General features: G+C 47.7%; 3 protein-coding genes and 1 long non-coding RNA gene across 4 annotated transcripts; 2 read left to right on the top strand and 2 right to left on the bottom strand.

Moving 5' to 3' along the window:
- The first annotated feature begins 104 nt into the window (after nt 1-104).
- Nucleotides 105-745, top strand: LOC135824630 (uncharacterized). The gene is made up of 2 exons (XR_010554892.1): nt 105-410; nt 486-745. It is a non-coding gene; the product is annotated as an uncharacterized LOC135824630 (long non-coding RNA).
- LOC135824627 (uncharacterized) lies at nt 717-5,208 on the bottom strand. The gene is made up of 2 exons (XM_065337357.1): nt 1,691-5,208; nt 717-1,390 (listed from the first exon to the last, which is right to left on the bottom strand). The coding sequence occupies exon 1, from the start codon at nt 4,985-4,987 to the stop codon at nt 1,694-1,696; it is 3,294 nt and encodes a 1,097-aa protein (XP_065193429.1). The 5' UTR covers nt 4,988-5,208; the 3' UTR covers nt 717-1,390; nt 1,691-1,693.
- A 917-nt stretch (nt 5,209-6,125) lies between these two features.
- Nucleotides 6,126-17,301, bottom strand: LOC135824336 (uncharacterized). Its single transcript, XM_065337069.1, has 2 exons — nt 16,424-17,301; nt 6,126-7,424 (listed from the first exon to the last, which is right to left on the bottom strand). Exons 1-2 carry the CDS (start codon nt 17,189-17,191, stop codon nt 6,654-6,656), a joined length of 1,539 nt encoding a protein of 512 aa, XP_065193141.1. The 5' UTR covers nt 17,192-17,301; the 3' UTR covers nt 6,126-6,653.
- A 2,743-nt stretch (nt 17,302-20,044) lies between these two features.
- On the top strand, nt 20,045-21,078 carry LOC135824985 (collagen alpha-2(IX) chain-like). The gene has a single exon (XM_065337723.1). The coding sequence runs from the start codon at nt 20,083-20,085 to the stop codon at nt 20,737-20,739; it is 657 nt and encodes a 218-aa protein (XP_065193795.1). The 5' UTR covers nt 20,045-20,082; the 3' UTR covers nt 20,740-21,078.
- Nucleotides 21,079-25,564: the final 4,486 nt, after the last annotated feature.

The raw sequence follows: 25,564 nt of genomic DNA, 5'->3' as shown, positions 1-25,564 counted from the left end.
TCAAGGCATAGGCATAGTCAGTCCTGGGTATCCCTTGTTTAGGGAACACTTGACATTGTCTGGTCGCCAAGGTGATCATGGTGATCCGTAGCTGCGCGTAGGCCCGCGTAGCCGCCTTGCCGGCCTCGGCCCTTTTACCTCGGCAGACCGCACCGGAAAAAAGATGACGACGCTGTTTTGGTGAATATTTTCTTCGCGCTCGATGGTCTGTGCGCCAAATTCAAAAAAAGTCGAAAGCCTTTTCTTCTTTCTCGAGTGATCCTTGGTGATTTTTCAAGCTCCCTCGCAGTGTTCAACACCCAATGGCTCAGGAGAAGAAAAGTCGAAAAAGTGTAGTCACTGGCCTCGTTTCAAGTGACAGCAGGAGAAGAAATTTCCTTTCAAAACGGAAGAATGGACTCCTAAAAAAGGTAAGTTGAATGCACATCGCAATTCTGAACTTGCGCAATTTGTCATGAAGACTTCGCTTCATTTGTGTTCTGCAGGCCGCAGAGTTGCATGTTGGAAGTGGAGCCAAGGTTTTGGTCGTGGTGGTCGCTCCTTCTGGAGTTCGACACACGTACAGCTCGCATCCTGTGGACGAGATTTTGCCCTCAACCAGCTCAAGTGTCACAACAGCAAGAGCTGACCCAGTGGCATGCTCTGCAAGAAGCAGTTCATATCCCACCGCGATGAACACCCCAGATTCCACCACGAGCCCCACTGAAGAATGAAAATAAAATTTGGACTGCTGGTCCTTCAAACATCACCTGTTGGATACTTGTTGTGTGCAAACACCATAGTCTGGTATCAATTCACCTCAGAATGTCAACATTGAAATAATAATGTATGCGTCATCAGAAATTGACACTTTCTGGACAACAGAACAATGCTAGCAGTCACAAACATCACACTGAACCACTATGAATAGGAGCACTGGTTTGTACCACATGTACATGCACCTCAGTGTCTCAAATGGAAATAGAGGAAATAGCCGTGATCATGGTGATAGCCGGGCCATGATGCAGAACCACTTGGGGCCGTCAGATTAATTCCTGGACCGAGCCAGCCGGGAAAAAACCCTCGCGCTGACGGACGCAGTAGTGAGGGAAAAAACCGGGTGTATATCCCCAACGGCGACATAGGAGTAACGGATAAGACCACGGCGACTCGAGGTAGCCACGACCCTTGTTCGAGGTACAGCGTCTCTGCACTGGAGTCTCCCACTGCTTGAGCCAGCTGCTCAATGAAGTGGAAAGTATATAAATGGAGAAGACATGGTGTCAATAAGAAGTGTAGCGCTCGCACTTGACAATGCAAAGTGTGTGGCATGACGCAAAATGCACATTGAAGAACTACGGAAGCCAGGACCAGCCCTCCCTTGGCGAGTACACCGACTGTGAAGCAGTCACTGCAAGGAAAGTGCACACACAAGAACAACACAGAAAGCTACTTGAGCAAAATATTGCTCATCCATGCATACTATGGACACAATCGGACTGCATTCGAGCGAGGCAAACATCTTTTCTTTGCATGTTGGAACACTGTACAAGACACATAAAGACACACATGTCTACTAACTGAAATAAATTTATTGCACAGAAAAGTCAATATGAGTGTGTCCGAATGTACCTTTGAATAGACAAAAGCACATAAACCGCACACCAATGGATGAAAGTGGCGAAAGAAATGCAAGGCACAAAGCACTCACCACTCATGGAGGCATATCATCAGCTGCATTGCCGCCGTCAGCCATGCACGAAACCATATCCCGCATCTGGCGCACGACCTTCAACACTGCTGGCTGGGTGGAAGCCTGCTCCAGTTCATCGCACAATGCAGAGGCGGCATTGTTGTCGGGCGCGAGATGTAGTAGCTGCTGGAATTCTTTCCTGAGGGAAGCCATAGTCCGTCTCGTATCACTCCCGTGTTTCTCGGCCTCTTCGGTGGTCAGAAAGTGTGGTGGCTGAGACTGCCTGGACAGCGGATAGGCACCATCTCCAAATAATGTCGCTAGCTGCTTCCGTCTGGCTTTACCCACAGCAGTGAGGTTCACAGCATCCGGCACCAATTCCTCACCAGGACTGAAGGATTGCAGTGGTCTTGAAAACGCTAGCTCACCATTGGGAACCAACATTGTTCTCAGACGCGCACGCCACACCAGAAGTTCCTTAGCATAACCGGGACGGGCTCTCGATTCCGACTTGGGATCTGGCAGCTGTAGGGCACTGAATACCTTGGAGCGGAGCTTCATGAGCTGCTCATGGTTACGGATCACCCGGCGCCACATGTTGGAGTCTTTCTCCCCTGACACCCATGACTTCACATTGGCATTTAGCTCTTCGACGATAGCATCAAGTGCCTGGTGGAGGTCACCCTTTCCTGACCTGCTGAGGAAGAGAGTGCTGTCAATGAGACTTCGCAAATCTGTTGAGAGCGAGAGGCGACGGACTTCCTCGGACATGTCAATCACTTGATATGTTGTGTGATTCCTCGCATGCAGCAATGGAGAGAGAACTCTGCGAGACTCAATGAACAGTGGTACGTCGTTGTGCCGTGCTCCCCGCCGAAGCATGAATAGTGGAAAGCAGTACTGAGTGCACAGCTCCAGCAGCCAGGAATACGTATGATTGTTGGTGAACTGCTTGCACCAAACGAAGAAACCCTCTGCTGAAGGGGTGTTGCTGCCAGATTCCTGGGCGAGTACATATGGCCGCAGAAGTTCGTCAAAGCAGCCATCCGTGAAACGGCTCAGCTCATCGTATGTGCGGTGGTGGTCTTTGGCTTTGAAGGCCCAATCCAATTGCTTAGGAGAAGTATATCCCTGGCTAATAGCGAACTCCTTATAGGCAAATGGCCACAGAGACTTGACAATGCACTGGATGATGTTCATCTCCCAGTGCAAGCCACCTGAAATGGGTAGTACCCAATCAAACTCCCCATCAGGAATGTTTGTTGGGGGCATCAATTCACCCTTCTCAACCAGATCATCTAAAAACTTCCTCAGCCTCTCACGTAACGTACTCATGTTCCCTGTTACACCCAAGCCCCTTGTACTGCATGCACTCTTCAGGTCAGCCTTCGACATTGAGTCGACATGCAATATTCCTGCTTCATGGTTAGCCAATTTGGCTGCATCACGCCTTGCCTCCTCCATCACAGTCAATATGAGGGAGTACGGCAAGCCGTCACACACAACAGTGAGCCATTCCCTCACCCCCTCGTCACCTACACATTGTTTTACCCTTGCACGCTTCCCAACATCGCGCAATACAATGCGAACAGCTTCATGGGAGTTGGGGTTGACAAAAATGGGCTCTAGAAACCCAACATCTGCCGGGGACACAAGGGGCACATCTTCACCACTGGTCTTTGAGGACACTCTGGTTAACGAAACACCGGTACTGCTGTCCACATGCGGTACATACACAAACTCGGTGCCTGACTTTAGTGTGCCTGGCTTGGTGACTTTGATGTGCTCGGTCGACACCACTGATTTGCCTTGGTCAGCTTGCAATGCCTGCCTAACATTTACCCTGCATGTCGCATTGGGACACAAATGCAGCCTGCGCTCCATCTGTGTGCAACATTTAGGGCAGATCAGGTACCGTCTTTCTCGTTCCAATGATGCAAGATGGCTATCAACTGGGTCAGCTGATAGCTTCTGCTCAGACACAAGAGCTTCAATCCTTTTGTTCATGAAACTCAGCAAGTGTGGCTTAATCAAAGATTCTTGATCTAGAGGATCCGGTACCTGATCTATTGCACATTGAATCTCAGTGACAGTTGGAAATTTCCAATTTCGGAAATGGAAATCTCCCTTTTCTTGGGAAGGAACATGGGAATGACGGGCATAGACAACATTGGTCAGAACCTCATACGTGGAACGATTGCTGCCACGGGAGAGGTACGACTTAAGTTGTCGTTGCTCATTGTCAAACCCAACACTCACGAACCCTTCAGGAACTTGCAGCTCGCTACCACCCAACCCAGCCAACCAATCTTTCACGAGCTTATAACTCCCCCCCGACCCTAGGTGACCAAAAATGTCGAGGGTTGTCTTGCTTTGGGTGATGCTGTACACTATCGCCTGGAGCAAAACATGGAATTCTGCACAGTAATTCAAGTTAGCAGCAGCATAGAGAGACTCCATGGCTTGCGCTTGAAGAACTGTGCGGCGGTCGGCAACGGAGAAGTCAAGTGCAAACGTGCTGGAGGTCATGCCCGTCACAAACGTCTCAACAAACTTGTTGTAGGGTTTGTTGCTGAACTGACCCGTCGGGATGGACAGCAAGTTCTGCAATGATCTACTTGACTTTGCTGACTCAACAGCACTCAACACATCTGCTTTGAACTGCGGCTGCTCAGCCACACACAGCCTACGTAGCAAGTCCAAGCGACCTTCCGAGGTGCTCAGAAGCGAACCTACACTTTCCTTTTTCATACTAATTATTTCCTTCTCAAGTAATTCAATTTTGCTATCCTTCTGCAAATGCATCTTCGACAATGCAGCCAACGCACAGTTTTTGGCCACCAACACTCTCTCTAAACGCTTCAAAGAATCAACATTTTCAACATTATCAACATTTTCAACATTATCTACCGGTACTTCGTTTGAGGCTGAGGAGGTTTCTCGGGACTGGCTGAAGACAGGGGGAAAAGAATCATCTACATCATCGCAGGAGCTTACCTCTGGGAGAGCCTGAGGAACATCATCGCTGGCATCTACCATGTCTACAGAGTCCCCATAGCTATCGCCCCTCCGAGGCTCGTACAGAGGGTGGTTGGTGATTAAATCCTTCAAGTCAGCCAGTCGTCCGCAGCTCCTACAAATTGCAGATACGTCTCGTCCAGAGAGCGCTGACAACACTGCCAGGATACACTTGCGAACCCGAACATCCTTGGAGCTATGCCGAGGCGATTCCCACTCATCGTGGAAGGGATTCTTGCACGCAAACTGGTATTGAGAACCTCCAGAGTGTCTCTTCTTCGTGGATATCTTGCCCATGATGACAAAATGTTGAAAATGCAAAACGGGCTTCTTCTCGTCGCTTCTCTCTCGAGAACGACATGGCAGAGTTCAATTTTTTTTCGGGCAAAACCTCCATAAACCCCTACAGGCCAGGCTAAAACACTGTCCAACCTCCGCACTTTTGGGGTTACCTCCGCAAAGTTACCTAAAGAGGGACTGATATTTCAAGGCAAATCGAAATTGTGCCACATCTCTTTCAATGAGAACAGAGGCCTTCGCAGCGCATCCATCTTCCTCTTTTTCGGGCCGCGGGCGCACGGCGGGCGCACGGCGCGATTTGACCGTGCGTACTTGTCAATCTCCATATCAACGCCTGAGTTTTCGTGTAAAAACCGAATGTTCCCTGAACAAGGGATTCCCTCGACTGATAGTGGTGGCCTGCGGAAGCGAAGGCTAGTTTGTGTGTTTCTGAACATTCAAGCGATGCCAACGCGAATCCCCCGAATTATTATTATTTATTTAAAAATACCGTGTTTTGTGCAGGCATGGTCATGTGTACAGATTTCCTGCATTCATGTCTGGAGTAGTCTGGCTGTCATGTTCATTGTCGTGCTGTGTTATGGTCACGCGAGTCGGCATCTTTGTGCACGACAATGCTGTCTGCTTACGCTCTCTTTGTATGCATTCATGTCAGGCCATAGAGCGGCCCTCATTTGCATGCTTCGACGGGTCCGGGTTTCTGGTTTCACATGTGCCCTGCTCGGCCTGCTGTGCCTTTATGTTGCCCTGCTGTATATTATACCATGGTGCTTTTCCTTTCGGCTAGTCTTCTTCTTTAGTAAGTTAGTTGGAAACACATAATAACAAGTAAGTTTGCAATGCGAGTTGAGCCTGAAGTTAGCCTGAAGAATACAGTCTAGAAATAGTAGAATCTAGTAAAGCGAGCCAGACAGAGAGCTGGCCATGTTTCGCTCTTGGGCGCTCAATGATTCTTCAGTGCGCATTCAACGATTTGAACGATGATGTTTATGCACTGCACAAACCGGCGCAGTTGCATAGGAATCACTTGTGACTAGGAACCAAGACAGTATGCTTTTCAAAACGGCTTATCTAAGGATTCAGGCCGAAAAGGTTAAATCGATACTCGATAAAGTTTTTCAAGTACACGGTGGTCTGAAGAGTCCTACGGGTGCCGCGCCTATCCTTCCCGTAACCAAATGCCTTCGGATTCGCTGGAAAGGTTCATTCTTGATAAAAAAAAAAGAAAGAAGATAAGACCCTATACGTGATGTGAAAAATAGAACTGAGTATCAGGAATAATAATATTATGGAATTGGAAACAGCTTCTTCTTGGATCTGAAAACAATCCTGGTGTGTGAATTCACTTTAATACATTGTAATATGTATAACTGCACATTAGCGGAAGTTCCCAGATTGCCTAGAGTGTTCAACATCAAAAGGATGGAACATTAGCACAACGTTGTGTCATTGTACAACTCTATATCGTGCTGGAAGGAATTGATCTAGTATGATATAATTATGATGTAGTTCCTCATCCATGTCTAACAGGTGAGTGTACACTGATGTCGCAAAGAAAATGATCTATTTATTAATGAGAATATGATATTAAAGGGGATAGAGAGCAGTGTTGTTACGAAGCTTCTTTCAGCTCCACCGCCGCTGTAGCTGCAACGCAGCATGTTTAGCCGCGGTAGTAGGTCATGGCTCCGTGGCAGGTGATCTGAAGGCCAGTGCGTACCTTGTGCCAGACGTAGGGGAGAGTAATGTCCAGGTAGGTAGCCTGTGGGTTCAGCTTGATGTGCGAGAACACATGACCGAGCTCCACTGTGCATACTGGATCGCCCAGGTAGCTGGTCTTGAACGGAATGCGCAGAGTGTGTCCGCTGTTCATCAGGGTTGCACCGCTGGGGACGAAGTTGGCCACCCCGCCGACGCTGACGGAGCTGTTACCACCAGCGCAGCTCGCGAACTTGCTGTAGGCAAAGATGCAGTTGAGCAGGCTGATTCTGTAGGGGTTGGGGCCGTGCAGAGATGGGTTGGAGAAGACAATCTGGACTGGGATGAAGGTGATCACTCCTGGTGAACCGGGCATACCTGGCTCGCCATCTTCTCCATCCTGACCATCCTCACCAGCAGGGCCCATCGGACCTGCCTCGCCCATGGGTCCCATGTCTCCATCAGCACCCGCGGGTCCCATCGGGCCTTCAAGTCCTGTATCACCTTTCGGCCCGCCGACGGGCTTGAAGCAGGTCTGTCCCGATCCATGACCTGTGGCAGAGGCCAGGCCAAGGGCCAGAAGGAGGCAGAAGCTAGCGATGAGGGCACGCATTCTGGAGGTAGAATAAGGATAACTTACTCTGATGCTCTTGAATTCGCTCTGAAGGCTGCTGGAGCTGTTCGATGATTTCTGTTTGCAGTATCTTCCGCTTTTATACTCAACAGAAACCTGCATCTACACGTACATGTACTCCAGACTCTCTCATAGTCATACAGGTCGTGGCGGGCGATCCGAAGTCATCCTACTGGCGGATGGCATTAGGCTGGAAAATTCAATTCCTTACCCAGCAGCCAGCACTGGGCATGGTACAGCGTTGTCCTCGGAAAACCGAAGAATACTGTAGCGACATTTGACCAGGCTTTTCACACTTGCTGAAAGGATGGAAGCCGTAATAATTATTAAGGATGTGCAGTTCACCATGATCCATCTATACATGTATGTACAAACAGATCTGGCACAAGCGGGGAAGTAAGTACTACTTTGCAGATTGTACCGCTTAGTTAGAGTAGGAAAGAGCCGGTTAGGGCTGTCTGCCACTACACAGAATGAACATGTATCTGGGAGTTTGAAAAAGGGGCCTGTCAGTTCTGCGCTAGCGGATATACTGACAATTCAGGGCGAGATCAAACTCTGAGCCCCAACCGGTCTGCTTTCCCGGTTTTTCACTAATCCCGGACCTTGCATCGGCCAGTGGTCTACATGTATGTGGGGTTTGGAATGCCGCAGCTTAGACGGAAAGACCCCATGAGCGTTCTTTCAGCACATGTACATCGGGTGACTTTGTGCATGTACCATAGAAGTCAGTAGTAGAATTCAACGCAGCAGCCACCAATGGCAAACTGGGAGATTGTGACACTGTGTCCGAAATAGTCATCACAACTCCAGACATTGCCGTCCATTAGAAACATTCCACCGAACAGAACAATACAATGTGTTTGGATATTGTGTTCATGCGAGAATTCGGGGCCTTTGCTGGACATATCGAGCACTGATGGCACTTGTGTTCTCCCCGCATTTTTCTTTATACAGATGAATGCGGACTGTGATTCATTTACTGCGAAGTACCTGTATATTCTCAGCAACATGCACGATCATAAAATTGATATACAGTCGGATGTCGTTTCCCTAGACATGAGGCTAGTAGTAGCCAGGGTGTATGAGGGCTTTTGGAAGTGGAACGACCAATTGCCAAAGGAGGGAGCGGTCAGTGAAGGGGGGGGGGGGGGATCTCATGTATCTCTCTGTGTTGCCGGTATACCCGATACTGCCAATTTTTTCATGCAGTTGGTTTAGTGAATTTCCTAAAACAATCAATCATTCCTGGCAATGTAATTAGATTACATGTAAATGTATGTATAATATCGGGCATCTCCACGGACAACTGTGCATCTCTCTCTGTGGTCCATGCAGTTACATAGACATCGTGGGGTTTACATGTATTTCGTTGTCGTCATTTGCCCCTTCCTCACCGCTAGCGTGAGTACATGTACACCCTGGTTGCCTTAAGGGGGCACATCACCCAAAAATTTCATATGGCATTCAATTGACCGTAACTTTGGTTTTTCTCAGTGGATTTGAGTGAAATTTTGACCACACACTCCTGCCACTATGCTGGCCCTCAGGACATGATTTACAAGTTCTTGCGCCTCACTGACAGGCTTTCCAGGCCGGAAAAACTCAAATTTCCGCCATAGTGCTACGGTGTGCGAGCCACCCAGGAGCCAAACAAATGCATTTACATTTTTTTCACATTTTCGTGCCCATTCTGTCCGTGCGCGGGACCCAAACCTAAAACAAGTCCAGAAGCAGCCATGGGTGGTGGGGTAGGGCCCCTCAACGTGGCCCTGGAATCTGTCACAACGGAACGAGTGGGCGTTCTTTCACGGACTCCCACAGACCCAAGTCAATTTTTGAATTTTTTAGGTTTAGCACGTGCTACGAGGTTGTACCTTTGATACAACATCCAGTGCTGGGACCTCCACAGCAAGCCATTTCCACAGCGCTGCACACCAAATCCAGGATGCCCTCAGAAACCGGCAAAGACTGCCACTCACGTTTCACTACTGCCTAGTACTGAATCCTACCTGACTTCTTGACACGACTCAAACTTGCCAAAGTCACTAAATCAACGTCAACTACAATAATCAAGCCACATATCTGCAACGTCACGAGGGTGCTGGCAAAAGTCCTGCTGCACGGCGGCGGGCTTCGCCCGCCGCCGTGCAGCCCAATACGTGGTTTTTTAACGTGATTTTTTGGACTTTTTTGGACTTGGGGCAAAATTCTGCACACTTTCGCGTGTTTCCATAATACGATAAGTTGCGCACGGTCTGCTCACATTCAAATACAGTGCTGCCAACAAATGACAGCATGCAACAAAAAAATCTTTCCTTGCAAGGGCACTTTTTCGGCCATAACTCTTGAACGGCTGGTCAGATAGGGACACAGTTTTCAGAGAATTTGCAGCTATTCATGCTCTTTCAACTGACGTAGCACTCAATATGAATTTACAAATTCGATTTTTCAGCGAATTTTTGGGTGATGTGCCCCCTTAAGCAAGAGTTTGCGAGGGCACGCCTGAGAAATGTCGTGAAAACTAGAAACCTGGTGCAGTCTGAAGAGGCCACTTACTCCGGCACTCACATGCACACCGTGTTGCAGTGCCAGTTGATTTGTGGGTCGAGCACGTGTCGACGTGCTGTGCTGAGGATTTGGATTGTACTTCTGCGCAAGTGAGAAGAGTGAAGCTGCGGAGCTCTTCACAATCCTGAAGAAACTCACGTGCATTTTAATTCCACGCCCTTGGCCTTGGCTGAGCACGATCATTGTATACATGTGCATGAACGAGGTGTACATTTTCACGTGTAGTTTGTATGTGCATCTTATGTATCCGTGAACCCTATGAGTATGAGACAGGGCTGGATAGCCTTGGAAAAGCCGTGAGTAGGTGGCTTTACCCGTGTCTCCCATCACAATTTCCATGGCCACTATTGTAAAAAATTCCAAATCCCTTCAACAGTCCTTCAAACGTCTCCGTAGGCAGTTTGGCGTCCGTGACAAATGTCGTTTGGTCAGTTTGTTCATAATAATTATATACATTGTACATGTGTTTGGTGCACGACCCACGTTTGAAACTCGCATCATTTCCTCCTCACCATGCTGTTAGTATGGTCTGAGCATTATAGAGACAAATGTCACGCCAGAGGAATGTGGACAGTTCCGATAACCTTTTTAGGAGCTATCAAATATCGGAATAAGTACATGTAATTTTCAACAATAATGGAGATTATTTTGGGACTCCCCACGCATTAGTTTGTGCGTGATATGTGTGGGTACAGCGAGGCCTGCAACCCACCAGGGCTGTATGTTTGAGCGCGGTCTGCACAGAACGAATTTTGCTGGATGTCTGGATTTGGGCGGTCAAAACTGGATTCCGCTTGCTACAGGGTGACCGGTCCGGCAAGCACAGGTTTTAACGTTACAGTGGAAGTACAAGAACACTACATGAGCGCCCATGCTGGGCCATAGTGTCATGCCTCTATTTCGCCATCAGCTACTACGAGTCTGAAGTAGCGCTGAGTAGCAAATGCTCCAAGGTCTGCCGGCACTATGCCGCACGACGTAGGGACGCATGCCGATCACCATCACAACCCGGACTACGGAGAAAACATTCTTCATTATATTCGGTCCATTAGCGTTTTTGCTCGCGAGGAAGAAGGGTACAACGTACATGTGTACTGCGCAATCTCGCCAGATGCCAATAATTATGGTCATAACGATCACGGGCACACGTACAGGCAGTGCTCAAGGTCGTAATTGAGTGCCGCAGTCTACAATGGCTACATTTGATCGCCAGGGATCCCCAAGTGCTGAGTAAGCTGGATCAGCCAGTACTAGTAGGGGCAAGAGCCCCTCTGCTCAGATGAAAGTCTGAGGAGCAGACCACTGCTATAAAAGAAAAGCTGTTTATGAAATTGCAAGACAAAAGTTGTTGTTGAAGACAGAATTATTTTATTCAAGCACTTCTGACTATCAAAATATGAAGTTTTTCTTGCTCGCAGCCCTAGCATTGGGCATCAGTGCTCAACTAGTCTGGGCCACCGGGTATTCTAATCAGGTATGCCTCAAGCTGCCTCAGGGCCCTAAAGGACCCAGAGGTATGATGGGGCCAGATGGTCCTGAAGGTCCGCAGGGCCAGGACGGTCAGCAGGGCGAAGAAGGACCAATGGGTCCCGAAGGGCAGGACCCGAAGGGCAGGACGGAGAGGATGGTGAACCTGGAATGCCTGGTAGACCAGGTAGCTCCGAGCTGCGCAGTATTCCGATCAGCCTGGCCTTCTCCAACCCATCCCTGCATGCACCAAACCCGTTCTACATGAGTCTTCTCTACTCTTATTTCAATGGTCGCTACTTCGTGGGAACTCCCAACCCACAGCGCTCTCTGGGCGGGAATGCCAACTTCAACATCGCTCGCACGGCTGTCAAGCTAGTTCGCTGGGGAACGGAGATTCGAATTCCATTTGTGAAGTCTTACGAAGGCTCTCCCGTATGCAAGGTTCACTTCCAGGACATTTTCAGCCACGCAAAGGTCTATGCTACCAGCTCCTTCCTCGCTATCAAGCTGCCCACCATCTGGAAAAGGAGAAAGACACACATCCAGGCGGTCTGCTGGGGTGCTTTCCCCAAGCCAGGCAAGAACTAGTCAGTGCGGCAGCGACGACTGGTTAAAGTGACTAAGATCAGCTGTTATGTTCTATTCTTCACGCGTTTACGCCTAATGCTCTTCATTCCGCAAAAAAAGAAAATCCTCCCCTACAGCTCTAACACTGCTCTTTTACTCCAATCACAGAAAGGCCTGGGATAGGCAATTTGCTTTCTCCAATGTAACTCCTAGAGGTTGGCACGTTCAGTATTCCCTCTTCATACATGATCCGATCAAAGTTCCAGATCCCTTTATGCATGAGTTTAGTATTCTCTCTACACATATGCCTCAGTTAGCGGTCGTCATCTGTTCTCTTGGGAACGGACAAGGAATGCCACCTTTTTCTGAACAAAAAGTGTGAACTTGAAACCTGAAGTCCACATCATGGTTATCAGCTTTCAGAAAGTCTTTATGCTGTTTTTAATGTATTCTTTGTTCACCTCAAAGACATATTTTATATATTTTACAGTCCTTGCCGCTTACTACTATCTCCTTCTTTCCATTCATCTAATATTGTGCTCTAAGTACAGTTGCCCTCGATGAAATCCGATCGAAAGTGCAAATGTGGAACCCTCAACTGTTACTAGCACTGCCCTTGACGCCCTGGCAGTGGCACATACATGTACTTGTACGTGCGGCTAGATGTACCCATTTACAAACACAGTGATGTAATTGGACCTATTCTAGGGCAGCAGCTTTGCGCTTTTGGTCGGATTTCAGTGAGCAGCACTGTACATGTACATGGCTGTGAGCATTGGCATGTGCGCATCCACCTGTGTGTATGTGCGCACGCGTGTGTGATGAATGCGCGCATGTTCGCACACATGTATGTGTGTGTGTGTGCGAACAGAGAGTCACATGTGTGTGTGTGCGTGTGTGTGCACTCATGCACACTCGCACACATGTGAGTACACGCTTGCCCGCGTGTGTGGGCGTGCGCGTGTACACAAGCTCGCACACATACACGTGCGCGCATCCACCTGCGTGTGCGCGCGCGCGTGTGTCGTGCACATGTACATGTGTATGCGTGTATGTGTGTGTGTGAGCATTTGCATGTGCGCATCCACCTGTGTGTATGTGCGTGCAAGCGCGCACGCGTGTGTGTGCGTGCACATGTACACGTGTGTGTGTGTGAGCATTGGCATGTGCGCATCCACCTGTGTGTATGTGCGCACGCGTGTGTGATGAATGCGCGCATGTTCGCACACATGTATGTGTGTGTGTGTGTATGCGAACAGAGAGTCACATGTATGTGCGTGTGTGCGCACTCATGCACACTCGCACACATGTGAGTACACGCTTGCAAGCGTGTGTGGGCGTGCGCGCGTGTACACAAGCTCGCACACATGCACGTGCGCGCATGTATGTTCTATCTTGTTATGTTGCCTATCCCATGCTCTCCTTTGGTGCTGCCACGTAGACGTCTGTCGTAGTTCCTGTCAGAAGTGCATGTGGAACTGGCAGTGATTGTCATTCTACCTTTGTTTCAAACAACGTCTCGTTTTCGAGTTACATGATCTCTCACAGGATCCACAAAGTATTTTGTGCAAAAGCAGCTAGGCTCACCTGAACCAGTGAAGAACGAGTACCGGAACAAACAAGCTGGCAAACTGCAACGGAGTTGACACCACCAGCAGATAAATAGGCCAGGCAGAGTACCGACATGGGTGATGATGATCTTGCACGTCCGGTGACTGGTCACTCAGTGACTGGTGCATATGGCTGTGGCACTGGCAGTCAGGACTCAGGGACGCGGAGGCCGACTTGTCAGCAAGCAACATCTCGCCTACTCTGCCGGAATCTTCGCTCGACTCGACCTCAGTCAGACCTGGAAATATACTTTTGAAACTTTGCTTGCACGCGTTGCAGAATTGCCGGAGTAGGCGCGAGTATTATTGTGCACTATTGCTGGTACACACTCTATGTTGCGCTTTTGTCCAGAACCGCCATGCTTCGTGACTAGTGGACCTGACGATGGCAATACTATTCTCACTTTCAAAGCCAAAATCGTAATGAAAATGTATGTCACGCTTTGAGAAAGTAAGCTTGCAGCGTCGTCATCTTCTGGACAGGCGCATAGTCACTGATTTGGAATTTTGAGCGTGCGCACCTACTTCTCAAACCGAGAAGTCGGCTGAGAACGAAAAACATTTGCGCCTAAATGCTTGACGATTGTGAATTGGATCGTCGAACAAAATGCGTCCTCGCGATGTCCGTGCACAGCTTTGGGATGGCCAAGAACTCGAAAGCCCTCCTCTGATAGACCCATAACCCATTGCTGAAGAGATCTTCACACTTGCCACGTGATCGTAGCCACGGTTTGAGCCAATCAGAGCGCTCACAGGCAGGGCATGAACCTCTGATCATGCCCTGCCATTCAGGCCCTTGGGCTTGAAAAGTTGAATGGCACCGTAGGAGAACATGAATGATCACGTGATGAGTATACTCGCACGTGGAGAGACTTACCTGATCGAGGTGGAACAACTCAAGAGAGAAAGAAAAAGCCTGATATCCGGTCCATGTATACATGCGGTGGCATTTCAGGCCCTTGACCAATCAGCACGTCCCGAGAGCGTGTGGAGGTGAAACTGAACACGCCGCCATGAAGGTATAAAAGGAAGAAACCTCTAGGGGTGGTGGTCGGGGACGTGGAGGTTTCAGCTTGTGAGTTTCAGGTTGGTACGCTCGAGGGCTTTGTTGATTCAGGCCCGAGAGCGGCCCAAGGCCGAAGGCCGCGGGCCGCTCGAGGGCCTGAATCAACAAAGCCCGAGAGCGTACCAACCTGAAACTTCACCTTGCTTGAGATGAAACTTTACCTTGCTTGAGTTGAAACTTCACCTTGCTTGAGTTGAAACTTCACCTTGCTTGACATGAAACTTCAGAACGAAATTTCACAACGAAACTTCACAACGAAACTTCACCACGAAACTTCACAACGAAACTTCAGCCGGAGCGCACGGAGGTGGAACTTCAGGTTGTGAGTTTCTGCCATTGTTGTGCAACGAGTGCCATAAAGGACTTGAGAACTTGGGCAGGCAGGCACTCGGTGTTTCTAGTTGATGTATTTCAAGTTCGATTTATGCAGATTAGTGCAGTACAGTGGCTTTGTTTGCGCTGCTAGGTGCGTTGTAGGTGCACTTGCACGTGCACGTTCTGCTGAGGAGAGCGTTCTGGCTTTCACTTGTACTGTCGTGCGTGGGTGGCAGTGTGAAACACAATCAGACATGGATGTCAGGGCAGGTATCGTTGATTCCGGCCCTCGAGCGGACCGCGGCTTTCGGCCTTGGGCCGCTCTCGGGCCTGAATCAACGATACTGCCCTGACATCCATGTCTGATTCTATACTTGTACTCCATCTCGCCCGACCTGGAGCGCCACTTTTTTGAAGGTCGGCTCCCTGACTACGACAATGCTGTCTGCTTACGCTCTCTTTGTATGCATTCATGTCAGGCCATAGAGCGGCCCTCATTTGCATGCTTCGACGGGTCCGGGTCTCTGGTTTCACATGTGCCCTGCTCGGCCTGCTGTGCCTTTATGTTGCCCTGCTGTATATTATACCATGGTGCTTTTCCTTTCGGCTTGTCTTCTGAGTCTTCTCCTTTAGTAAGTTAGTTGGAAACACATAATAACAAGGAAGTTTGCAATGCGAGTTGAGCCTGAAGTTAGGCTGAAGAATACAGTCTAGAAATAGTAGAATCTAGTAAAGCGAGCCAGACAGAGAGCTGGCCATGTTTCGCTCTTGGGCGCTCAATGATTCTTCAGTGCGCATTCAACGATTTGAACGATGATGTTTATGCACTGCACAAACCGGCGCAGTTGCATAGGAATCACTTGTGACTAGGAACCAAGACAGTATGCTTTTCAAAACGGCTTATCTAAGGATTCAGGCCGAAAAGGTTAAATCGATACTCGATAAAGTTTTTCAAGTACACGGTGGTCTGAAGAGTCCTACGGGTGCCGCGCCTATCCTTCCCGTAACCAAAATTAATGCCTTCGGATTCGCTGGAAAGGTTCATTCTTGATAAAAAAAAGAAAGAAGATAAGACCCTATACGTGATGTGAAAAATAGAACTGAGTATCAGGAATAATAATATTATGGAATTGGAAACAGCTTCTTCTTGGATCTGAAAACAATCCTGGTGTGTGAATTCACTTTAATACATTGTAATATGTATAACTGCACATTAGCGGAAGTTCCCAGATTGCCTAGAGTGTTCAACATCAAAAGGATGGAACATTAGCACAAAGTTGTGTCATTGTACAACTCTATATCGTGCTAGAATGAATTGATCTAGTATGATATAATTATGATGTAGTTCCTCATCCATGTCTAACAGGTGAGTGTGCACTGATGTCGCAAAGAAAATGATCTATTTATTAATGAGAATATGATATTAAAGGGGATAGAGAGCAGTGTTGTTACGAAGCTTCTTTCAGCTCCACCGCCGCTGTAGCTGCAACGCAGCATGTTTAGCCGCGGTAGTAGGTCATGGCTCCGTGGCAGGTGATCTGAAGGCCAGTGCGTACCTTGTGCCAGACGTAGGGGAGAGTAATGTCCAGGTAGGTAGCCTGTGGGTTCAGCTTGATGTGCGAGAACACGTGACCGAGCTCCACTGTGCATACTGGATCGCCCAGGTAGCTGGTCTTGAACGGAATTCGCAGAGTGTGTCCGCTGTTCATCAGGGTTGCACCGCTGGGGACGAAGTTGGCCACCCCGCCGACGCTGACGGAGCTGTTACCACCAGCGCAGCTCGCGAACTTGCTGTAGGCAAAGATGCAGTTGAGCAGGCTGATTCTGTAGGGGTTGGGGCCGTGCAGAGATGGGTTGGAGAAGACAATCTGGACTGGGATGAAGGTGATCACTCCTGGTGAACCGGGCATACCTGGCTCGCCATCTTCTCCATCCTGACCATCCTCACCATCAGGGCCCATCGGACCTGCCTCGCCCATGGGTCCCATGTCTCCATCAGCACCCGCGGGTCCCATCGGGCCTTCAAGTCCTGTATCACCTTTCGGCCCGCGGACGGGCTTGAAGCAGGTCTGTCCCGATCCATGACCTGTGGCAGAGGCCAGGCCAAGGGCCAGAAGGAGGCAGAAGCTAGCGATGAGGGCACGCATTCTGGAGGTAGAATAAGGATAACTTACTCTGATGCTCTTGAATTCGCTCTGAAGGCTGCTGGAGCTGTTCGATGATTTCTGTTTGCAGTATCTTCCGCTTTTATACTCAACAGAAACCTGCATCTACACGTACATGTACTCCAGACTCTCTCATAGTCATACAGGTCGTGGCGGGCGATCCGAAGTCATCCTACTGGCGGATGGCATTAGGCTGGAAAATTCAATTCCTTACCCAGCAGCCAGCACTGCACTGGGCATGGTACAGCGTTGTCATCGGAAAACCGAAGAATACTGTAGCGACATTTGACCAGGCTTTTCACACTTGCTGAAAGGATGGAAGCCGTAATAATTATTAAGGATGTGCAGTACACTATGGTCCATCTATACATGTATGTACAAACAGATCTGGCACAAGCGGGGAAGTAAGTACTACTTTGCAGATTGTACCGCTTAGTTAGAGTAGGAAAGAGCCGGTTAGGGCTGTCTGCCACTACACAGAATGAACATGTATCTGGGAGTTTAAAAAAGGGACCTGTCAGTTCTGCGCTAGCGGATATACTGACAATTCAGGGCGAGATCAAACTATGAGCCCCAACCGGTCTGCTTTCCCGGTGTTTCACTAATCCCGGACCTTGCATCGGCCAGTGGTCTACATGTATGTGGGGTTTGGAATGCCGCAGCTTAGACGGAAAGAACCCATGAGCGTTCTTTCAGCACATGTACATCGGGTGACTATGTGCATGTACCATAGAAGTCCGTAGTAGAATTCAACGCAGCAGCCACCAATGGCAAACTGGGAGATTGTGACACTGTGTCCGAAATAGTCATCACAACTCCAGACATTGCCGTCCATTAGAAACATTCCACCGAACAGAACAATACAATGTATTTGGATATTGTGTTCATGCGAGAATTCGGGGCCTTTGCTGGACATATCGAGCACTGATGGCACTTGTGTTCTCCCCGCATTGTTCTTTATACAGATGAATGCGCGCCGTGATTCATTTACTGCGAAGTACCTGTATATTCTCAGTAACATGCATGATCATAAATATACAGTCGGATGTCGTTTCCCTAGACATGAGGCTAGTAGTAGCAAAGGTGTATGAGGGCTTTTGGAAGTGGAACGACCAATTGCCAAAGGAGGGAGCGGGCTGTGAAGGGGGGGGGGGATCCGGAGCCGTCCACCGGGAAACTAATTGTACATGCACGTCAAATAATTGGAATTATAGGTTACTTCGGGCATACAATCATGTACATGTATACCTCTGTGCTTCCGGGATAGTACACGCGCTAATGCTGCTTTTTCATGGAGTTGATTTCGAGAATTTCCTAAAACAACCAATCTTGGCAATGTCGTTAGTGTGCATTTATATATTCCTGGGCAGCTCCAAGGACAACTGTCATCTCTCGCTGTGGTCCAAGCAGCTACATAGACATCTTGGGGTTTATTTTCATTGTTGTTACCAGTACAGTTTTCCCCTTCATCACCACTAGCATGGGTACCTGTACATCCCGATTGCTTTTAGGAAGAGTTTGCGAGCGCACGCCTGAGAAATGCCGTGAAAATTAGAAACCTGGTGCAGTCTGAAGAGGCCACTCACTCCAGCATTCACATGCACACCGTGTTGCAGTGCCAGTTGATTTGTGGGTCGAGCACGTGTGGATGTGCTTGGCTGAGGCTTTAGGATTGTACTTCTGCGCAAGTGAGAAGAGTGAAGCTGCGGAGCTCTACACAATCCTGAAGAAACTCACGTGCATTTGAATTACACGCCCTTGGCCTTGGCTGAGCATGACCATTGTATTCATGTACATGAACGAGATGTACATTTTCACGTGTATTTTGTATGTGCATCTTACATGTATGTATCCGTGAACCCTATGAGACAGGGCTGAATAGCCTTGGAAAAGCGTGTGAGTAGGTGGCTTTACCCGTGGCTCCCATCACAATTTCCAGGCCACTTTTGTAAAAAAATTCCAAATCCCTTCAACAGTCCTTGAAACGTCTCCGTAGGCAGTTTGGGGTCCGTGACAAATGTCGTTTTTTTCAGTTTGTTCATAATAATTATATACATTGTACATGTGTTTGGGGCACGACTCACGTTTGAAACTCGCATCATTTCCTCCTCGCCATGCTGTTAGGATGATCTGAGCATTATAGAGACAAATGTCACGCCAGAGGAATGGGGACAGTTCCGATAACCTTTTTGGGAGCTATCAAATATCGGAGTAAGTACATGTAATTTTCAACAATAATGGAGATTATTTTGGGACTCCCCACGCATTAGTTTGTGCGGGGAGTGTGTGGGTACAGCGAGGCCTACAACCCACCAGGGCTGTATGTTTGAGCGCAGTCTGCACAGAACGAATTTTGCTGGATGTCTGGATTTGGGCGGTCAAAAATGGATTCCGCTTGCTACAGGGTGACCGGTCCGGCAAGCACAGGTTTTAACGTTACAGTGGAAGTACAAGAACACTACATGAGCGCCCATGCTGGGCCATAGTCTCATGCCTCTCTTTCGCCATCAGCTACTACGAGTCTGAAGTAGCGCTGAGTAACAAATGCTCCAAGGTCTGCCGGCACTATGCCGCACGACGTAGGGACGCATGCCGATCACCATCACAACCCGGACTACGGAGAAACATTCTTCATTATATTCGGTCCATTAGCGTTTTTGCTCGCGAGGAAGACGGGTACAACGTACATGTGTACTGCGCAATCTCGCCAGATGCCAATAATTATGGTCATAACGATCACGGGCACACGTACAGGCAGTGCTCAAGGTCGTAATGGAGTGCCGCAGTCTACAATGGCTACATTTGATCGCCAGGGATCCCCAAGTGCGGAGTAAGCTGGATCAGCCAGTACTAGTAGGGGCAAGAGCCCCTCTGCTCAGATGAAAGTCTGAGGAGCAGACCACTGCTATAAAAGAAAAGCTGTTTATGAAATTGCAAGACAAAAGTTGTTGTTGAAGACAGAATTATTTTATTCAAGCACTTCTGACTATCAAAATATGAAGTTTTTCTTGCTCGCAGCCCTAGCATTGGGCATCAGTGCTCACCTAGTCTGGGCCACCGGGTATTCTAATCAGGTATGCCTCAAGCTGCCTCAGGGCCCTAAAGGACCCAGAGGTATGATGGGGCCAGATGGTCCTGAAGGTCCGCAGGGCCAGGACGGTCAGCAGGGCGAAGAAGGACCAATGGGTCCCTCCGGACCCGAAGGGCAGGACGGAGAGGATGGTGAACCTGGAATGCCTGGTAGACCAGGTAGCTCCGAGCTGCGCAGTATTCCGATCAGCCTGGCCTTCTCCAACCCATCCCTGCATGCACCAAACCCGTTCTACATGAGTCTTCTCTACTCTTATTTCAATGGTCGCTACTTCGTGGGAACTCCCAACCGACAGCGCTCTCTGGGCGGGAATGCCAACTTCAACATCGCTCGCACGGCTGTCAAGCTAGTTCGCTGGGGAACGGAGATTCGTATTCGATTTGTGAAGTCTTACGAAGGCTCTCCCGTATGCAAGGTTCACTTCCAGGACATTTTCAGCCACGCAAAGGTCTATGCTACCAGCTCCTTCCTCGCTATCAAGCTGCCCACCATCTGGAAAAGGAGAAAGACACACATCCAGGCGGTCTGCTGGGGTGCTTTCCCCAAGCCAGCCAAGAACTAGTCAGTGCGGCAGCGACGACTGGTTAAAGTGACTAAGATCAGCTGTTATGTCCTATTCTTCACGCGTTTACGCCTAATGCTCTTCATTCCGCAAAAAAAGAAAATCCTCCCCTACAGCTCTAACACTGCTCTTTTACTCCAATCACAGAAAGGCCTGGGATAGGCAATTTGCTTTCTCCAATGTAACTCCTAGAGGTTGGCACGTTCAGTATTCCCTCTTCATACATGATCCGATCAAAGTTCCAGATCCCTTTATGCATGAGTTTAGTATTCTCTCTACACATATGCCTCAGTTAGCGGTCGTCATCTGTTCTCTTGGGAACGGACAAGGAATGCCATCTTTTTCTCAACAAAAAGTGTGAACTTGAAACCTGAAGTCCACATCATGGTTATCAGCTTTCAGAAAGTCTTTATGCTGTTTTTAATGTATTCTTTGTTCACTTCAAAGACATATTTTATATATATTTACAGTCCTTGCCGCTTACTACTATCTCCTTCTTTCCATTCATCTAATATTGTGCTCTAAGTACAGTTGCGCTCGATGAAATCCGATCGAAAGTGCAAATGTGGAACCCTCAACTGTTACTAGCACGGCCCTTGACGCCCTGGCAGTGGCACATACATGTACGTGCGGCTAGATGTACCCATTTACAAACACAGTGATGTAATTGGATCTATTCTAGGGCAGCAGCTTTGCGCTTTTGGTCGGATTTCAGTGAGCAGCACTGTACATGTACATGGCTGCATAATGTTTTTAACGTTTCCATTCATAAAGCAACAACAAATGATTCAGTTGAGGATTTTATACTGAATTCATCCAAGTTCGGTCACCCAGAACAGTTATAACATTTCCCCTATTGGGCGTCTCGACCTCGGGCAAGATCACTCACAGACCTCGGTCAAGATCAGAGCGTCTGGCCCTCGCAACTGTGTAGGATTGTGTATTTGCTCACAACCAAATTTTTAGAGAAAATGAAATAAAAGGTATTAGCTGGAGAGATCACATCGCAAGCCAGTATACATGTAAGTATCCGGCGCTTTTCAGCCAAATAATTTAATAATTGCAATGTATAACGCAGAAATGGTGACTGCCCGAAATCATTGTTTTGTATGTTGGACTCAGTAGAGCGTCCAGCCCCTATATGATGTCCAACCCCTATATAGAGTCCATTGGTCCAAAATCCACTGTACAGAGTCCAAACTTGGAATCAACTGTGAGCTCAAAGTTTAGATGGACATCACTCCCTGTATAGAGTCCAGCCAATTGGCTTCACCCCTATATAGAGTCCATTGGTCCAAAATCAACTGTATGGAGTCCAAACTTTGAAATTAACTATAAGGAGTCTTTATGTGGACAACACTCCCTGTATAAAGTCCAGCCAATTAGGCATCCCCTATCCAGAGTTCGAAATTAGACAAAGGATCTGCTGAAGCAGTGAATATTAACCAGAAAACGGCCTCTCCCTTTAATCCTTTACATCATTCACTTCTCAAGATAAAAAATAAGTATTCAGGCGCCACTGCAGCCACTTCATTACATGAAAAACCCTACAAACACCATCCTCAAATCAAGTGGTCTTTTCGCAGACACTGCAAATTACAATATCTCAATCATGTAGTGTTGCCAAATTATTGTGCACGCACACACATGCACATACCCACACAACGCCAAGAAAATACCTAGAAAAAAACCAAGAATCGAAAGAGAATAACGGAGAGCCAAGGATTAATTATTTGTTTTCAAGTTATTGTGCACGCGCACACACACAAACACACACACACGCAAACTTATACAACGCCAGGAAAACACCAAGAAAAGAGTAGAGACACAATACACACGCAACTCCAACAGCCATGCAAACGTCCACCCATTTACACGTAAAGTCAAGAGGGATAACAAATAATTATACGAAACGAATGCATACATGGGCGGATGCGTGCACGTTTACATACGTATAGTAGCGTAAGAGAGTAACATAGTGCAGTAGTCAGCATAATACTAGAACATGCTGAGAGTGCAATAGCAAGCTTCACCATTGCTCATAGCCATTGCTCATGGCCATTCAGCAGCTCTCAGTTCCGCAATCTTCTGAAGATCAGCACACCTGCAACAAATAGATAGCACAAGGATACGCGTATTACCGTAATGATGCATGGAAGCACACAACTACCAAGTTCTCAACGAATGTAATGCTCAATGAAAATCCATCCACTCAAAGACCTGTGAACAGGTGACGGTGGGGACAATAATCTATTAGTAATACGAGGAATACTGTAAGACGTGTATAATATTACGAGGAAGCAAATCTAACGTTTTAACGGACATTTCTTTGTTATAATAAGATCCGTTGAGGCCGTACTGATTCATATTATGCTGTGTGTGGATATGGCAGAATATTGCAAGATCGTTAACATATCTTCTCGTTAACCTATGAATTTTGGACAATCGTTAAATTTGCGACTCGTTATAATAACATGTCTTACAGTAAGATCGTTTGTGCACACTCAAGATGCACAGACACACCACCATACATGTAGTGTACACAGTGTTTCACTTCACTGCAACTAAATTGAAATGAGATGATTTGAACAATCTGTACAGCGTTGCCGTCAGTCAGTCTTCCCCAAGATGGAAATGCAATGATTTGTTGTCACGAGGCAGTTTCACTGACACAATGTCATGTTTGTGACATCAAAACGGTTACTTCATGGAATACGAGTACATGTATTAGCTTGAGAAGCTTTTTCTTGTCATCGGCATACGAGAAATCCTCCTCCTCCTACTACTACTACTACTACTACTAGTACACTGGCACTGCGTTTTTAGATCCCATTGTATTTGACATCATACTAGAGCCTAGTAGAGGAAGAGTGTCGTGAAGTTCACATAATTATCACAGGGATAAAAATACATTTCTCATGAAATAAAATAATAATTGATGATAGCTAGACGATCGCATGCGTATACAATTGATGCAAAGTCCTTGCAGTCCTTGAGGACTATTACGAAGTGGTTGATTACTTTTAGGGCATTCATTCAAGCAACATCAAACAAACGCGATACGCTCCTTGAAAATGGAAAAAAATTCAAGCATAACGACAGAACAGCAGACCAATCGAAACGAGTAAAAGCTTCCTTACCTCAGTCATCGTCCTGCCATGTAGTTGGACAGCCTTTTGACACGGTGGTACAGGCAGCTCTTGTCCAGTCAAACAGGGTATCCGTGTGGCGTCGAACGAAAGAGAGTGTCAGTTTATCTGACTCGTCAGATTAGAACTGTGCTGAACTTTTCTCGTTCTCCGCTTTCTGCTTTCATCCCTCGCTCTGATGAAACCGATTAAACGCCTTACTGGCAGCAATGGCCAGCCAAACAGGGGATCCTTGTGGCGTCGAACGAAAGAGAGTGTCAGTGTACCTGACTCGTCAGATTTGAACTGTGCTGAACTTTTCTCGTTCTGCAATTTCTGCTTTCATCCCGCGCACTGATGAAACGTCTTCAGAGAACCACAAGACGCTTTCCAGATTTGATTTTGAACGTCTCCTTATCCTCCTTGGTTACCTCGAGACAGATTACTGTCAGCAACTGCACAGCAGAACTGGCAGCCATGGCTGAAGTGAAGAAAGTAATGCGCTGCCACGAGGCAAGCAAAACTGAAAAGGTGTTTGTTCTCTTCAGTTTCGGGCACAACACACAGGACGGCGTGACTGGATAAACTGGACTCCTGGACTTGTAGAAAAAGTGTACTCCTTATAGGGGATTGCGCGGCAGGATGAAGCTACAAAACTGAGTGGACTCCTGGACTCTGTATAGTGGATTTTGGACCAATGGACTCTATATAGGGTGCTGGACATCATATAGTGCATGGACTCTATACTGAGTCCTACATGTATACCGACAGTGAAGTACGGCCACCGCAGTCCTTGAATCTGAGAGCTTCAACTTTAATATTTTTTTTTAATGTTAACAACTGAAAAATGTGTGAATAACATTGTGGGCTGCATGAGCCTGAGCTGAGGCTAGGCGGCTGTGCGCTGGTACGTAACAATCATGGTCTCAGTTAACGTTTGGACCGGAACTGCACTAGGCTATAGTATAGGGCGCATGTGTTCACAGCGGTGCAGATGTTATATATTTTACAGTCCTTGCCGCTTACTACTATCTCCTTCTTTCCATTCATTTAATATTATGCTCTAAGTACAGTTGCGCTCGATGAAATCCGATCGAAAGTGCAAATGTGAACCCTCAACTGTTACTTGCACGGCCCTTGCCGCTCTGGCAGTGGCACATACATGTACGTGCGGCTAGATGTACCCATTTACAAACACAGTGATGTAATCGGACCTGGTCTAGGGCAGCAGCTTTGCGCTTTTGGTCGGATTTCAGTGAGAAGCACTGTAAGGAAAAAGTAAATTATCGTGTCCGTTCCCGAAGGGAACTTACGACGGCCGCTAACACCCTGTAAATCTTGGCAGCAGATGCAGCGCCTAACGGTGGGGGTGAGTGGATAAGTCTCAAATCCACTGGCACAAGTGCCGAGAAGGACCCCATTAGCCGCATCTATGAAGCACTGTCCATGGCTGCATAATGTTTTAGAAGTTTCCGTTCATAAAGCAGCAACCGTTGAACTGATTCAGTTGAGGATTTTATACTGAATTTCATCCAAGTTCGGTCACCCAGAGCAGTTATAACATGTCCTCTATCTTCCCAGGAGAACGTACAACGGGCACTAAACACCTGAAAAATATCCCCTGGACAGACGCAGCGCATAAACGGTGAGAATGAGCGTATAAGCAACCGTGATGTGTACAAATTTATTATAACATA

This window comes from Sycon ciliatum, chromosome 9 (genome assembly GCF_964019385.1).
Source record: "Sycon ciliatum chromosome 9, ocSycCili1.1, whole genome shotgun sequence".
In the NCBI taxonomy this organism is placed as follows: domain Eukaryota; kingdom Metazoa; phylum Porifera; class Calcarea; order Leucosolenida; family Sycettidae; genus Sycon; species Sycon ciliatum.
This window is presented reverse-complemented; position numbering and strand designations above follow the sequence as displayed.